We start from the raw sequence: 15,324 nt of genomic DNA, 5'->3' as shown, positions 1-15,324 counted from the left end.
ATCTTAATACAGAACAGTTAACTTTTGAGCTTAAGGTACTTTCTCAAAATAGTGTTGTAAAATAAGTTATCTAGTCATCAGAATAATCAATTTTTAGTTGTCTGGGAGCTGTCTTATCTTTGCAAAACTTCCTCCCCATGACCAGAACTGAGAAGTTGATTAAACTTTATCTATATAAATATTGAACATTGTAAGTATAGTAAAATGGCTCAGGGGTAGACTACTAAGATAAAATAATCAAGATCTTTTCATATATATTTATGAACGTGGTACCAGGGACCACATAATATAGTCCCTTTTGGTAATGGAAGCTGCTCTATTGATTTTACTGTATAACAAATCACACCAAAACTGATTGGCTTACAACAGAAAACATATATTTGAGTCTGTGGAGGTTGGCAATATGAGCTAGGCTTAGCTGAGCAATTCTGCATATCTAGGGTCTTTTGCAGACTTTGCTGTTGTGCACTTGTGCTTGATGAGCTCCCGTGAGTGCTGCGGGGACTGGCTGGTCTAAGATGCCAGTCATTCCACACAGCCTCCATCCTCTGGCAAAATAATCCAAGCGTGTTCACAGGGTAATGGCTAGATAGGTTAGGCTCCTGGAACTCATATAGTGTCACTGTCACTGTGTTATAGTGGTCAAGAGAAGTTACAAGGCCAGCCTGTATTCTAGGCAAAGGAAAGTAGACACCTCACCTATTGGTGAGGGGTGGTAGAAATAACTGTAGCCATAATGTAATCTACCATGACTGGAATACATAAAACTTGGGAGCTTTCACACTTACATGTCTGTCAGGTGCAGGAAGCCATTCAGCAGCCAGGATATGAAGATAACATGCTGAAACTATCAGGCACATTTGATTGACAGGACCCTGACAGGACCCTGATGACATTGTGTTCCTAGGTTCAGTTGTTCCTAATACTCAGTGCTATCTTTGCTCATCCTTTAGTTTAGCCATTATATCCTTTCCTGTATTCTATGAGCCAATGAAATTCCTCTTTTGTTTAAGTTAAATGAGTTGAGGTTCTATCAGTTTAATAAAAGTTCTTGAAAAAAAACCAGTACCCAAACTTGTTTACACGTACTTATTCCTTGTCCATTCTTGTCACATACTAATATAGCCAGTAGAATAACGGCTAAGTTGTATATTCATTTAGCTATGGACATTCATTTTAAAATTAATTTTACTTTCAATAAGTGAAGTGTCTATCTTCATTAAGCAATTCAACTGCATTGAATTCTTCATCTGGATTTATATAGTGGTACTTTTTAAATGCCCTGAGTAGTTAGACACTATCCTTTAATTCTGAAAATTAGAGACGAAATGTCATTTAGAAAATTGAAAATCAACTTTTTATGACTTTAGTTGAAAGAACTCATGCTGAAATGTGAACAATGTTCATGAAAAGTTAATAAATAAGACTAATGATAGTCCATGGTAATTTTAAAATGATCCGACTCTTAAACGACTTACAACTAATGCTAATACCTTTGAGAAAAGAGGGTCACAATATTGGAATTTCATGCTCATAACAAAACCGAACTTCAAAAGCCTTTCACGATCATATATATCAAGAGTCCATTTCACATTGCTCTCACATTTACTATACAGACACGTTCATTTCTCACTTTAAATATAATTATGATAGATGTAGAATTATGGGATCTGAATCAATTTTCAGATTGTGAAACTCCACATAATCCTCTATAATTACCCTTCCTCCCAACATTGAAAAATATGCTCTCTCCCTAACTTCTCTTTTTGAATCACTAACACTATGAACCCCTATAATTGAAAAAAAAAGTGTCACTTTTAACTTTCTTCATTGTATTTGAAGAAAAAAATACTCTAGCTGAACAATAAATGATGTTTTTAGAAAACCAGAACATACACAAAAGTTTCTTAGCTTCTTAGCACAGAAAATAGGACTGAAGGGCTTGTTAATGAGCCAGTCTATGAGCCATCATGTGCTAGCATCTCTCTAAATGGAAACTGTCAGACAAAAGACATGTCACCTTTCAAGAAAGACACTGTCAGTGTTGAGTAAAACCAGAGTGTGACTATGTCCCTTCAGTGTATTCCTTCTTTGTTCAGTATCAGGGAATACTTTCAGCGTCTTCTGAAATTTATAGAGGTCGATGAGTTGTCATTATTATCCCTATTTTGAGAGGAGTTACTTGAAACTCAAGAGGATTAAAGTGACTTATAATTAGTCATAATGGTTCCTCCCTTTCACAACCTACTTCAAATTTAAACTATCCCCGAATGAAAGAAAAATTTAATGTGATTTATGTTAAAGTGCTCATATAATTCAGAGTAGCAAACAGCAGAATTTCAGAATAGTAGAATATATTTCTCTATGTGATTTTTAAATTCTATGCTCCACATCCATTATCTGTAAATAAAGTGCAGCTTCCAATGCAGTCAATGAGCAGTCAAGTGTGCTAACGAGGACATCTTTAAATAGTGTTGTTCTGCTGTGCTATAGAGTGGAGCTCATCAGAGAGCTGATGGAACACAGAACCATTTGGAGAGGCTCTGAGAACCCATTTACAAAAATACCAAATCTGAATTAAGCAAAACTTAAGAATACTTTGTTTTGACTACTGGAAAGGAAACAATGACACACACAGGGACCCAGGTGGTTAATGTACTGTACAATATTACCGTAAAGTACAAGACCTCAGCCTCTAAGCTCCTCAGAAACCACGAATTCAGTTGATACATAGTGCCCTATAGAATAGACTTGAAGAGTAAAAGAGCAAACATTTTAGATACTCTTTCAAAGCTTGCCAATGCACTTGGCTTTTGAATTCTTGCTATTGGTCTGCTGTGCAGGAGGGAACTTTACAATGGTTTTTACTCTCCAAGAGGTTTTAAGCCTGTCTCAATTACAATAGAGAAAATGAAATGAGCCCTTTTTTTAGTGCTATAAAAAAATAAACTACAATTGTAATAGCAAAACGAATTTTCTCACTTCAGAAATGGTGTAATATGTAAACCTAAAGCTTTGCAGTTAATGCAGGTCCCTTGACTTTTGAGTCAACTCAATTTGAAGACAAATACCATGATTTCTTAGTTATGAAATTGTTCTCTCCCACTATAGTTTAAATTAAAAGGCTTTAAGTAAACATTGCAAATTCAACAATGTTCACTTATGATCTACTTATTTTCATCTGTAGATTCATCTGGTTGTGCAAAAAGATCCCTGAGGCCCTGATTTCATCTCACATTCACTGTTCTATACATGTTTGTGAATTCAAGTATCTCTTCTTTGTGAAGACCATTGACAGTGCCACAAGACGGTGAACAAAACTACAATCCATGTTTAATGTTCATGTTGATGTCTTTTAGTAATTTGGCTAATTTGTAGAAAATTAGTCGTTTATTTAAGTCAAAGTGTAGAATAAATATTCTATAATCAGTGAATATTGTTTCCATTTGGAAATAATTTGCTGAATTCTTATGTGATTTTCAAGTTATGTTACTTCACCAGTTAACAAGAGACTACTAACGGGCTGTATTACTCTTAGGAAGTCCCTTTTCAAAACATTCTCCCTGCTGAAATGTCAGCACAAAGTGTCTTCCTACATTTCAATGCTTTCTTGGAGTTTAAGTGACCCATGACACCAATCACACATATCTCCAGGAATTTGACACCCTGAAAAAAATCCTGTGAGGTTTCCTAAAATAGATCCCGCTGGCAAACATTTTACGTCTGAATCTGTACTGACTGAAAGAGGTCTCATTGAATAAGAAATAATAAAAACAAAACAAAACAATAGATTTGGGGTGAGGTAGATTAGAGGTAACTTGTATTTAGTATCTAGTAATTCGGCCATGTCACTTTACAGTCTGTTCCTAGCTCTGTCAGCACAGAAATTAAGGTCCAATTTTTAAAACATCACTTTATCAATCACAACTCTGACCTAGTATGTATTTTTTGCAATTCTCCTTTTTACAGAATAGAATGGCTATTCAAGATTTTATCAATAACTTGTTTGATGAGAAATACTCGTTACTATTTCATAAAAGACTTCCTGAAAATAGTTTTTACCTTCCTTTAGAAGTAAAACAACAACAAATCAGAAACAAAGCATTACATATTGATTTAATCTTCCAACTCATTGTGAAAAACAGTGAACTATACAAGTTAATAGAAGTGAATAGTAAAAACAGAATGGGAATTTATCTAGGCTATTGCCAGTCACTGTAAAATAACTGTAATCTGAATATGTGCTTTGATCAAGTATTTTTTCAAAAACATGTTTTACCATGATTCCCAATTTTCAAAATTCAAAATATGACCCAGTACACACATTGATATGCACATACATAAATTTAAAACAAAACTCTTATGAACAACTTATCCTTACTCTATACTCTGATACTTTCTATTCTAGCTAATTTAATTTTTTAAATGCTTATTTGGATTCACAAAATTGATTTCGTAACCTACTAATGAGTTGCATTCGCCCATAGAAAACATTGCTTTAATCTAAGTCTTAAAAACTGTGAGGAGGTGACTTTCCCCTTAATAAGCAGAGAGGTGTTAAAAATATAATTCTCATACAAATAGAGTGAATTTCTGTCAAATCTGTTGTATTAATCACGTTAATAAAAATACCAGCAAGAAAATACTAGAGCTAGTTTTAAGAGCATTTGAGGAACCTGAATAGTAAACAGACGAATGATTTCTAAAAATAAGTTTGCTGAATTATATTTAAGACTGGTTAACTACCTGCAGTATAGGGAGCCATAAGACCTCTGGTAGTTAACTCTAGTAAATTATAAAATCAAAACAACTTAATTTCTGCACTTTTAGATACAGAAGGATTCAAACACAGTCCAGTTGGGAGACTGACAAAATATCAGTTATTTCAAGAAAGAAATTTTAGAAAGAATGCTAACTGGATATAGAGTTATTAACCAAGTTTATGCAAAGGCTAAGATATTGCCGTTTTATCACAGTAACAGCAATGTTAGGAAGTAGCTACCACCCTTACCACTTACAGGGCTGAGGGAATGAAAGGAAGATCATTAAGGTTTAAAAGCTTGGAGGAGAAGCTTTGTGGTGATGAACCTCAAATCTCTCTGGTGCTAGCGCTGGTGTCTCTGAGGAGGGCTTGATGAGATCAAATGTTGGATATACCGCAAATGTTGGAAATACTACAAAGAGGCAGCACCTGCTGCTATGGGAATAAATTGATATAGCCAGAATGAAGACGTGCCATTAGGATAAATTCCTGGAGCAGGAAGAAACAAAACAGGACACCAACAATGGGAGCAATTCCCTCTCCCTGCCAAGTCTTGCCATCTCCCTCCACTGGCAAAGCCTAACAGGAAGCCACAAATAAAACAGATATGTGGTTTGCAAAGTCCAAACCTCAGCATCCTAAAAGCAACCACAGAAGGGAACTTAGAGCTGAGAGTCAATAGTTTAAAACCTGCCACAACGTCTAACCTTACAGGGCAATGGAGCCTTTGCACTTTTCTCATCTGCAGATTGTTCATCAAGAGTGTCAAATTGTAACTCACAAGTATGAGAAATATTCTAGCATGAGAACAACAAGTAAGCAAGTATCATTTGCTTTTTTCTAAATTTGGAATATATTTATCTTTATCAGAAATGTATGGCTTAATTAAAAGCTCCACGAAAATTCAAAATTATTATAACTGATATTTTCTGCTTTTTATATTAAATGAATTTCTGCAGACCTATTCAGGTCTATTATGCTAACATAAGACACATATTTGGCTTGTTACCTTGAAAACTAATAATAACATTACATATTATGAACATAAAGATGTGCCTTCTCCCATGATTCCAGAGTTCTTTGGTCCAGTATTGATATGTGATAGAGTGTTATAATTAATCTATGGGAAATTGTGATTATTTTTTAAAACTAAATAAAAGTTACACATGATGATAGTAAAGATTTCAATTGTGTATAGATATCAAATAAAAAGTTACATATGTTTATATATAAATAAAAGTGTAAATATATTTATTTACACAAAACAGATCATACCATACATTCTTTTGCACCTTTTCTACTTAGTACCATATCTTGCCATATTACAACAGATAGATCCTCCCCTATATTGTTAAGATCTACATTCAAATGTAGGATCTACATAATCAATTTTAAAATTCCTTGGGCATTTAGGTTGTTTCTAACTTTCTGTTATTGCAATGGCTAGCTAGCTAGCTAGCTAGAGCAATAAAAAGTTGAAAGATACTGTTTTATGTACAAAGTCTATACACATAATATGCTGACAAAACAATATTGAGTTAAATAGTAATCATGATTTTGTTAATGTTTATTTGTAGTTGAATTTGTAGTTGATGACTTGAAACAGCATGAAAGAGAACAAAAACACAATCTGATGAGTGCTGTCCTATCTTTCCAAAGCAATTTTATAATCAACCAATCTTTCTATTTCTCATATCCAGATGCCACACCACATGAAGCCCTTGCCATATTACAGCTATGACCAGCCTGTGATCGGGTACTGCCAGGCCCACCAGCCACTCCATGTCACCAAGGGCTACGAGACAGTGTCTCCAGAGCAGGACGAAAGCCCCGGCCTGGAGCTGGGGCGAGACCACAGTTTCATCGCCACCATCGCCAGGTCGGCAGCACCGGCCATCTACCTTGAGAGAATTGCAAACTAACGCTGAAGCCAACTCCTCACTGGGGAGCTCCATGGGGGGAGGGAGGGCCTTCATCTTAAAGGAGAATGGGTGTCCACAATCGCGCAATCGAGCAAGCTCATCGTTCCTGTTAAAACATTTATGGCATAGAGAAAAGAGAAAGAAAAAAAAAAAAAACTGCTTGAAGAGGGCAGCGAATGCACCTGCAGCATTACCGGGAGGACTGCAGAACTTTCTTTGCTTTAAAACGTAAAACAAACAAACAAAAATACTCCCGGATGTAAATAGTAAGAGTGTCAAGTTCTTATAAAAATAGATTTCACCCTAGCTACATATAGGTTTGTTTGTATATTTGATTTTTCTACACTGCATGGTTCCTGGGCTGGAGAACCACAGGGGAGCAAATAAACAGGGGTGGGTGGGAAGCTACGGAAACAACAGTTTTCCTCTTTAGGTGTGTGTAACTCTCACAGATTTTATTTAAATTGCTTTCATTTATTTTTTCTTTAAAAATGTTGTTTGTTCTTATTTTAATTTTTTTCTTTCCTGGTCAAGTTTCTAATACAAAACATGAGCATTAAAGCTTATGTTGTACCAAAAGAAAATGTGCTTTACCATGGACCACAGAGAAAGTTGACCACAAAGTTTGACAAAACTACTGGAAAACCCAGTAAGTCCGGGTGAATGACCCTTCATGACAAATGCCATATATGGTACATGATAGAAGGAATTTTGTTTTGTCCCATTGGCAGCCCTCACTGTGTAGGATGTCTGAGAGAGCCATGAAGATCTCCGAATGAGAAGACCAGCATAATCATTCTCATGTGGACTAAGTCTATAAGAGAGACCTGACCATGGGCTCAGTGAATGAAACTGCCAAGCTGACAAATTTCTAGAAACAAGATAATGTGTAACATTGCTTTTTAAATTAATTATCAATTAGCTTTTGTGTAGTTTTTATCAATAAAAGAAAAAATATTGAAAAATAAATATATTATTTTGTGGTTGGTATACCACAGCCCACCTAATGCTGAGTGCTTTATCTGTATATTGTGGAATGCTTCTAGTCTATATCAGGGTACTTCAATAAGAATCAGTTGGTATCTATCAAGTGTTTTCTGTGTGTTCCATGGTCAGATATGAAGGCCCTGTGAAGTGTAGAAAAGGAATATGAGATGTGGTTTATGCCTGATATGGTTTGTCTGTGTCCTCACCCAAATCTAATCTTTAGTTGTAGTTCCCATAATCCCCACATGTTGTGGGAGGGACCCAGTGGGAGGTAACTGAATCATGGGGGTGGTTACCCCTGTGCTGTTCTGGTGATAGTAAGTTCTCACAAGGTCTGATGGTTTTATAAGGGGCTTCCCCCTTAGCTCGGTTCTCATACTTTTGCTCCAGCCATGTGAAGAAGGCCGTGTTTGCTTCCCTTTCTGCCATGATTGCAAGTTTCCTGAGGCCTCCCCAGCCATGCTGAACTGTGAGTCAATTAAAATTCTTTTCTTTATAAATTACACAGTCTTGGGTATGCCTTTATTAGCAGCATGAGAATGGACTAATACATGCCCCAAAACATTTCACAATTATTTTCAGAGCTATGTGACCTTACTCTAATAAAATTCTATAACAATATGAGAAAAAGTAAGTATCCATGGAAGGGTTAGAGGTTGTCAGACCTTATAGAAGTGAAAGAACTGTGTGGAAATTGGTTACTAACTAGGAAGATGGATAGCATCACCCATTTTTTTTTTTAACAAAGGAGATCACAGCGTGCACATCAGTTGAGACATTTTCTCTCAACTTCTTTTGTGTTGTAATGCTACATCTTAGCAATTCTCTAACAGTGGACATTCTCCTGATGTGTCCACTGGTGTAATTTTCCTAGTTTTATTTTTAAAACTAAATTATACTACAAAATTGATGTCACCCTTTATTTGGACAAGTTTCATATTTTAAGGCATGCTCACTTATAGTGGCCCTGCTGAGTGTTCCAGAACCAAGTTAATAGCTGCCATCCATTTAATTCCAAATTCTGCTGAACTAATAACAAAAGAGCCTTGTAAATACCATCACATCACAGCAAACTAACTGAACATGTTTTGTTTCTTCTCCCTCAAAGAAGTTCTGTTTTACTACCACTTTAAACAAGGCTTGAAGTTAAATTCTATCCCAAATGATTCAAATAGTATGTCACATTAAAAGAAAATTCAATTGAGGGAAGTTTTTTTCATGTTGGAACACAGGGCTATTGCTGTTGAATTCTGTTATCTTTCCTCTTAATTTATATTCTGGGTTACATGTGTTTTCTTTTTTTTTTTTTTTGAGATGGAGTCTCGCTCTGTTGCCCAGGCTGGAGTGCAGTGGCGCAATCTCGGCTCATTGCAAGCTCCACCTCCCTGGGTTCACGCCATTCTCCTGCCTCAGCCTCCCGAGTAGCCGGGACTACAGGCGCCCGCCACCATGCCCAGCTAATTTTTTGTATTTTTAGTAGAGACGGGGTTTCACCGTGTTAGCCAGGATGGTCTCGATCTGCTGACCTTGTGATCCGCCTGCCTCGGCCTCCCAAAGTGCTGAGATTACAGGCTTGAGTCACCGCACCTGGCTACATGTGTTTTCTTAACCATTTAAGTAGAATCAATTTACTGTAAGTTTAAAAATTCAAGATAATTCTTTGGCACTGTGATTTTGTTTTCAGAAACTGTTCAATTCATTTGGAATATGTCTTCCCAAATTACAAGGATTTTTTGGTGGGGGTCTTTCTGAACTACAAGGATTCTCTTAATCCTTCTCATCTCTATCTATCCAATGTCCTCCCATATACCATATCCACCACACCACCCCTTCCAGAATTGATTTATGAGAGGTCACACATGAAAAATCTCAATCAAATTTGGCTGATGTCAGCTCTAGTTTTAATTCTGTTTCTTATAATCAAAAAAGTCATAAATACATAAGACTCTTCATGTTATTTAAAACTGCCATATTTGGCCAACAGTTGCGTCAAGGTTAATATGAAATAAGTGAACTACTAGCAAAACAGATAGTATAAAAATGTTGTGTCCTATTTATATGAAAACTTTCAAAGAACTTATTTAAAATGTAATTTATGTATGCCAGAACAGTTTACACTGAGCTCCAGAAATCTATGATTAAAACAAACAAACAAACAAAAACTCAAACCAAATTTACTTCAGTAGGCTTGGAAAAGTCCGCAGTTGAAAAATTCAGGCTTTATACTATATGAAGGGTCAAGCAAGTTTTCAGATAAAACAGTATGTGTGTATATAAATATGCGTGTATATATTTATATACACATACACATACACAAATAAATAGTATATATATTTATTATATATACAAATACATGTATATAGTGATATTTCAACAAAGGGGTTAAGAAGAAAATAGGATTATTCATCACTTAAGCCCAAAAGTCAATTATTTTTATGCTGCGACCCTGGTGTAACAAAGGAGGATGAAAGGCTTCTGTTAGTCAACACTCAGGATAAATTATCTTCTGGGCCTAAAAATGATAGGGAACAAACTTGTCTATGGAGGGCACTTTCATCCCTTTTTTTGTTAATTATCATGCTTTGCTATGCAAACTGATTGCCCCAGAGTCCTTCTTCCTTAACATGGAAGAGTGTAATTGTGAATTGTGACCCTAGGTAATGTATAGATTTTTTCACTTTCTTCTAGAAGTCAGGAATTATGTTGATTGTACTTATTTTTTTATGTCGAAATGTTAAAGAGCCCTCTCAAAGAAAGTTATGCTTTATTTCAAGACTATCCTAATTAGTAATTTGATTTTACACTGTAATGTTTATTGAACTTCTGAAGGCTATGCAGGTTGTAATTTCAAAGTTGAGGAGTCTCGTGGAGTATTTATAGAGCAAGGGCATTAAAACCATGCCTAAAAGCAATTGTGAATGTGACAGAATACAGATTGGAACAATCAACTCTCCAAACATTCTGATTAACTTTTTTCATAAATATTCTTTGTAACGCTGAGTTTGCTTTACTTATTGCAAAATGCAATAAAGAAATAGCTTAGAACAGAGGACTGATTGGTATACGTTTAGGTGTAACTGCGGTTTAACTTCACATCTTATTGTACATCCACTCACAGATTGGCCGGCCTAACCCCAGCATGTCTGATCCAGGTCTGATATGGGGTCTGAGAGTATCTTTCTAAGTCCCCAGGTGATGCTGAGGCTGCTGTGTGTGGACTACATTTTAAGAACCACTGCCGTAGAGTGTAGATACTTATATCTCTTTAGGTTGATGATTCTGTATGAAGACTCAAAATTTGCATTTAATATTTACTTAGAATTTAATATTAATCTTTAAAATAAGAATTTAAAACAAGTAGTAGTTTTATAAGTTCATGCAATATGAAAGGCTCGTATCTTTACATAGAGAGCATTTTCTAAAATATGCTGTGTGACACTAACAGACGATGCTCTCTGTGAAAGCAAAGAAGCGAAAAATAATCATTAGCAGTAACAACAACAAAAGAGGTTTATATGATCAAATTAAATTCAGAAAATATTGCATATGATATGCTCCCTTTGGAAACTCACAAGGCAATTTAACATTTAAACAATATCAGACATACTGCAGTCAAGAAACCCATTTAACTTTGTTTAACCTGGAGTTTTCTAAACATATTAAACTACAATATCCTTCCTTAATTTCATATCTAAAAAAAATCCTGCAGAACTAATTTTCTATAGAACTCATTTGGGAAATGTTAATTTAAGGAATGTTCTTTCTTTGACCATCAAGAAAAGCATGTACCTTTGCAGATAACTATTTCTACACTTACAAATGACACAGTGTACACCTATTTCTGAGATGCATGTGGATTTTTTAAAATCAAAGACAATATATTTTAATCTCTCTAACAATAAAGCAACGTCAAATACACCTGGATTAAATGAAAATGAATAATTAAAATGATGAAAATTTGATATCATGAATGAGAAGTAGATCTCTCCATAGACAACATTCCTATTCCATTGGGGATTAGACTCATTGTTTCTAAAGTGTAAGGCATTTTAAAATCAAAATAAATCACCAAAAAGTGCATGAAAATGTGGAGAGCCTTTATTATCTGAGTTAACAAGTTCCTGGTAAGTCACTGGGCTTGGGTGATGTCAATCATTCATCTGTTTTCTGGGCCAGAGGTGCCCCTCAGACAGGTGATAGTAATGCTTGCTGGAAGGGAACAAAGAAAGACCAACACAAACCTTGGCTCATCCTATCAAAGTTATTTCCTTATAGAAGCCAGGAAATTGATTATGGTGTTAGAATAAATTTTAGACTTACTGTACTCATTATTGTTTCCTTTTCAAAATGATATAAGAATAAAAATGAGGTCAGACATGAGCTCAGATTTTCTACTAGTTAAGAAAGCTATTCTACTGAAAATAATGGAAGAACTATGTAACAACAAATCTCTGGAATCAAAACATCCAAATTCTTGAGTTTGGATATAACTCTTTTGGGGGATATTCACTTGATTTTAGTTAATGGAGGAAGTACAACTGAGGATAACTGATGTCAGGATTAATTAGGTAGTTATATCAGTCTACTCTGACTTTCATAACAAAATGCCATAATCTTAAACAATAGAAATATATTTAGAAATATATTTTCTTTACAGTTTGGAGGCTGTAAAGTTCAAGATCAAGCTCCCAGGAGGCTTCATGTATCTGAAAGGGCCTCTTCTTCCTTGTTTGCAGACAGCTCCCCTTTCTCTGTGTCCTTACAAGGTAGAGAGAGAGCGCAAGCCCTTTGATATCTCCACTTACAAGGAAATTAATCCCATCAAATCAATTCTTCACTCTTATGACTTCATTTAACTGCGATTGCCCCCTTCTAGACCCTATATCCAAATACAGTCACTCTGGAAGTGAGGATCTTTAACACATGAATTTTAGGGAGACAATTCTGTCTATAGCAGGCAGGAATGCATAAACACACACACAAACAAACAGCTGCAACACATCTATGAGAGTGAGCCAACTGATTTTAAGAAGAAAAAGTACATAATAAAAATAGCCAAGTTATTCTAGCAAATGAATGCTTGAAGGAAAGATTAGCTGGAATTATGAGTAGGTCTGAACTCCAAATGTGTTTATAAGGAAAGACTATATGGTTTGCTTTTCTGTTTTAGACACATTGAGTATTAAAATATTTCCTACTAAGGTCATAGAATATTTTAATTAACTAAATTTCATAAAAAATTTCAATGTTTTCAAGTAGATCTATTGCTTAGAAAAAGCATTTCCCAAGCTGGTTTTGCACTAGTCCCAAAATGTACTTTGCACAAAAAGGGATCTAAGGTCAAGTCAAGCTAAGGCGAAAGCTTCACATTTTATCCACCAGCTCAGATATTCTCAGTACTCATTAATATATTGAAAGCTTTGTGAATTTCTGTAGTAAAGACGCTATTTTAATTCAGCATTTCCCAATTTTATTGGATTGTGGAATATTCTTCATTTAAATGAATGCTATTGGGAACCTGCAGAGTTAGTTTTCCCCAAAATACATTTAGGAACACGTTGTGTATCTGATGAAGGGTCACCTAAGAAAGATAAATGGGAACTTTTAGTGTCCGTGTAAAGTTCTAACATTTACCAATGCAAGTTTCTGGAAGCGTTCAGAGCTTGTGACCAGAGTATGTTATGTAAATAAGGCATAGAACACCAATTCCTATATAAACAGAGGATCAGAATGCTCAGTATTTTATCATGGTTTGACTAAGATTGGGACACAGTGTTTGCTAGCTGTGAAATTTACCGAGTTTGTTGAGTAGTAGGATATTAAGATGTTGGAAGTCATAACAGAATTGGTGGATAAACTGGAAAATTTTAGACAAAATAAAAGATTCAGTTAGGGCAAAACATTTCTGTCTTCAAAGACTGAGGTGACTAAAACATAGATAGTGAGAGTATGCTTTTTCCCTTTTCCAAATGCAAAAAAAAATTGGCTGGCAGCTTTTAGTTAAAATGTATTCATTCATTAAGCTAGTGTTTACTAAGCATTACCATGTACCAGCCACTCAACTTTGTCCTATTAGAGATTACAGTATCTCCTGGGATATTTTACAGACTAAAAAATTATCAATTATACTGCATGCCAAAGATGCTACAATAAGGAAGAGCTGGGTAAAATTGAAACATACTAGAGTAGCATAACTGGAAAGAGTGGAAGTACTGCATGAAGGGTTGATATGGTAGAAAGAGTATTCCAGGAAGGGCAATAGTCAACCCAGAGATAAGAAAGAACATGAATGATTCTAAGAACTGGAATACAGTAAGAAAGGGAAGAGGTGGTCCAAAATGAAGTGGAAAAGGTAATTAGAGGTTAGATAATACAACACAGGGGCAACTATATTAAGGAGGTTGGACTTGAACTTTAGGAGTCTAGAATTTATACTACTAGCAACCACGGGGGGTTGGGGCGGGGTCATAGTGGTTCTTACTGATTCCATAAACCTATTTTGACTTTTGTATGAGGACTGGATGGAAGGAGCCAGACCAGAACTTTGAATACCAGTAACTTTTAGAGAAGTTATTGTAAGATAGCACTTGAGAAAGGATGAAGATATTATCTAGAAAAATTCCAATGGGAATTGACAGAAGAACAAAATTAAAAGGATAATTAAGATTCATAAAGTGCTTATCATCTACCATGCACTGTTCCAAGAATTTGATTTTAATAACCCACAAAAACCATTTTAAATTAAGTATGTTTCATGGGCCCCATTTTACAATGAGGTTGCAGCCAAGGAGAGGTTAAGGTAGTAAGTGATAGAACCATGATTCAAAGCCAGGAAGTCTCCTCAAGAGATAAGAACTCTTAGCACCTATACACTATGGCTTCTTAACACCTCATGTGAGAGTTATTTATAAAGTAGAAATGGTAGGTCTTGGCTGTTGGAAGCAGGCAATGATTGAGAAAATGGGCAGGAGTTACTAAGGAAAGCGCCCATATATCTGCCTTGACCTGTTGATATTATTCTCTGAGAAAGCAGCTACAGACAGGACAACCTTGTATGTGGTATAACACAACAAATGCCTTTTTTGAAATATTGAGTTTTAAAGGCTTAAAAACTTTCAAATGGTACCATTCAGTGGCCAGGGAGATATGTAGATCTGAAACTCATAAAAAAAAAATGATGGTTCTGTGCATGTTAGAATTTGAAGCTGAATCCTAAGAATCAAAGAAATGAATTATGGAGGATGTGTAGATTAAGAAGGGAAGGAGGACCATATCATAACCTTCGATAACTGTAAAAGTACTGTGAAAGGAAAATATCTTGGGCCCTCAGAATCGCTAAACTAAAAGGAAAATTCAAGCTGGAAACTGCTCGGAGCAAACCTGCCTTCTATTCTATTCAAAGCCATCCTTCTGCTCACTGAGATAGATGCATATTCTGATTCAGAATATCAAAAGAATCTCAAAAGAATGCAACCATTTGTCTCTTACCTACCTATGACCTGGAAGCTCCCTCCCTGCTTTAAGTTGTCCCCGCCTTTCTGGAAAGAACCAATGTACTTGTTACATATATTGATTAATGTCTCATGTCTCTCTAAAATGTATAAAACCAAGCTGTGCCCCGAACATCTTGGGCACATGTCACCAGTACTTTCT

General features: G+C 35.6%; 1 protein-coding gene across 4 annotated transcripts in view; it reads left to right on the top strand.

The window, feature by feature from the left end:
* The window catches only part of LRRTM4 (leucine rich repeat transmembrane neuronal 4), a 771,510-nt gene extending 763,819 nt beyond the window's left edge, over window positions 1–7,691 (top strand). For 3 of the 4 annotated variants that reach the window (XM_055241363.2, XM_055241364.1, XM_055241365.2), the window contains one exon: window positions 6,463–7,691. In XM_055241363.2, the coding sequence (XP_055097338.1) occupies window positions 6,463–6,684 (222 nt within the window). In that variant the 3' untranslated portion in view covers window positions 6,685–7,691. The remainder of the gene's footprint in view (window positions 1–6,462) is intronic. The other variant, XM_063616602.1, reaches the window with a different exon arrangement.
* Window positions 7,692–15,324: the final 7,633 nt, after the last annotated feature.

The sequence above is a fragment of the Symphalangus syndactylus genome, chromosome 14, assembly GCF_028878055.3.
Source record: "Symphalangus syndactylus isolate Jambi chromosome 14, NHGRI_mSymSyn1-v2.1_pri, whole genome shotgun sequence".
NCBI lineage: Eukaryota > Metazoa > Chordata > Mammalia > Primates > Hylobatidae > Symphalangus > Symphalangus syndactylus.
Note: the sequence above shows the minus strand (reverse complement) of the source record. Positions and strands in the feature narration are given on the sequence as shown.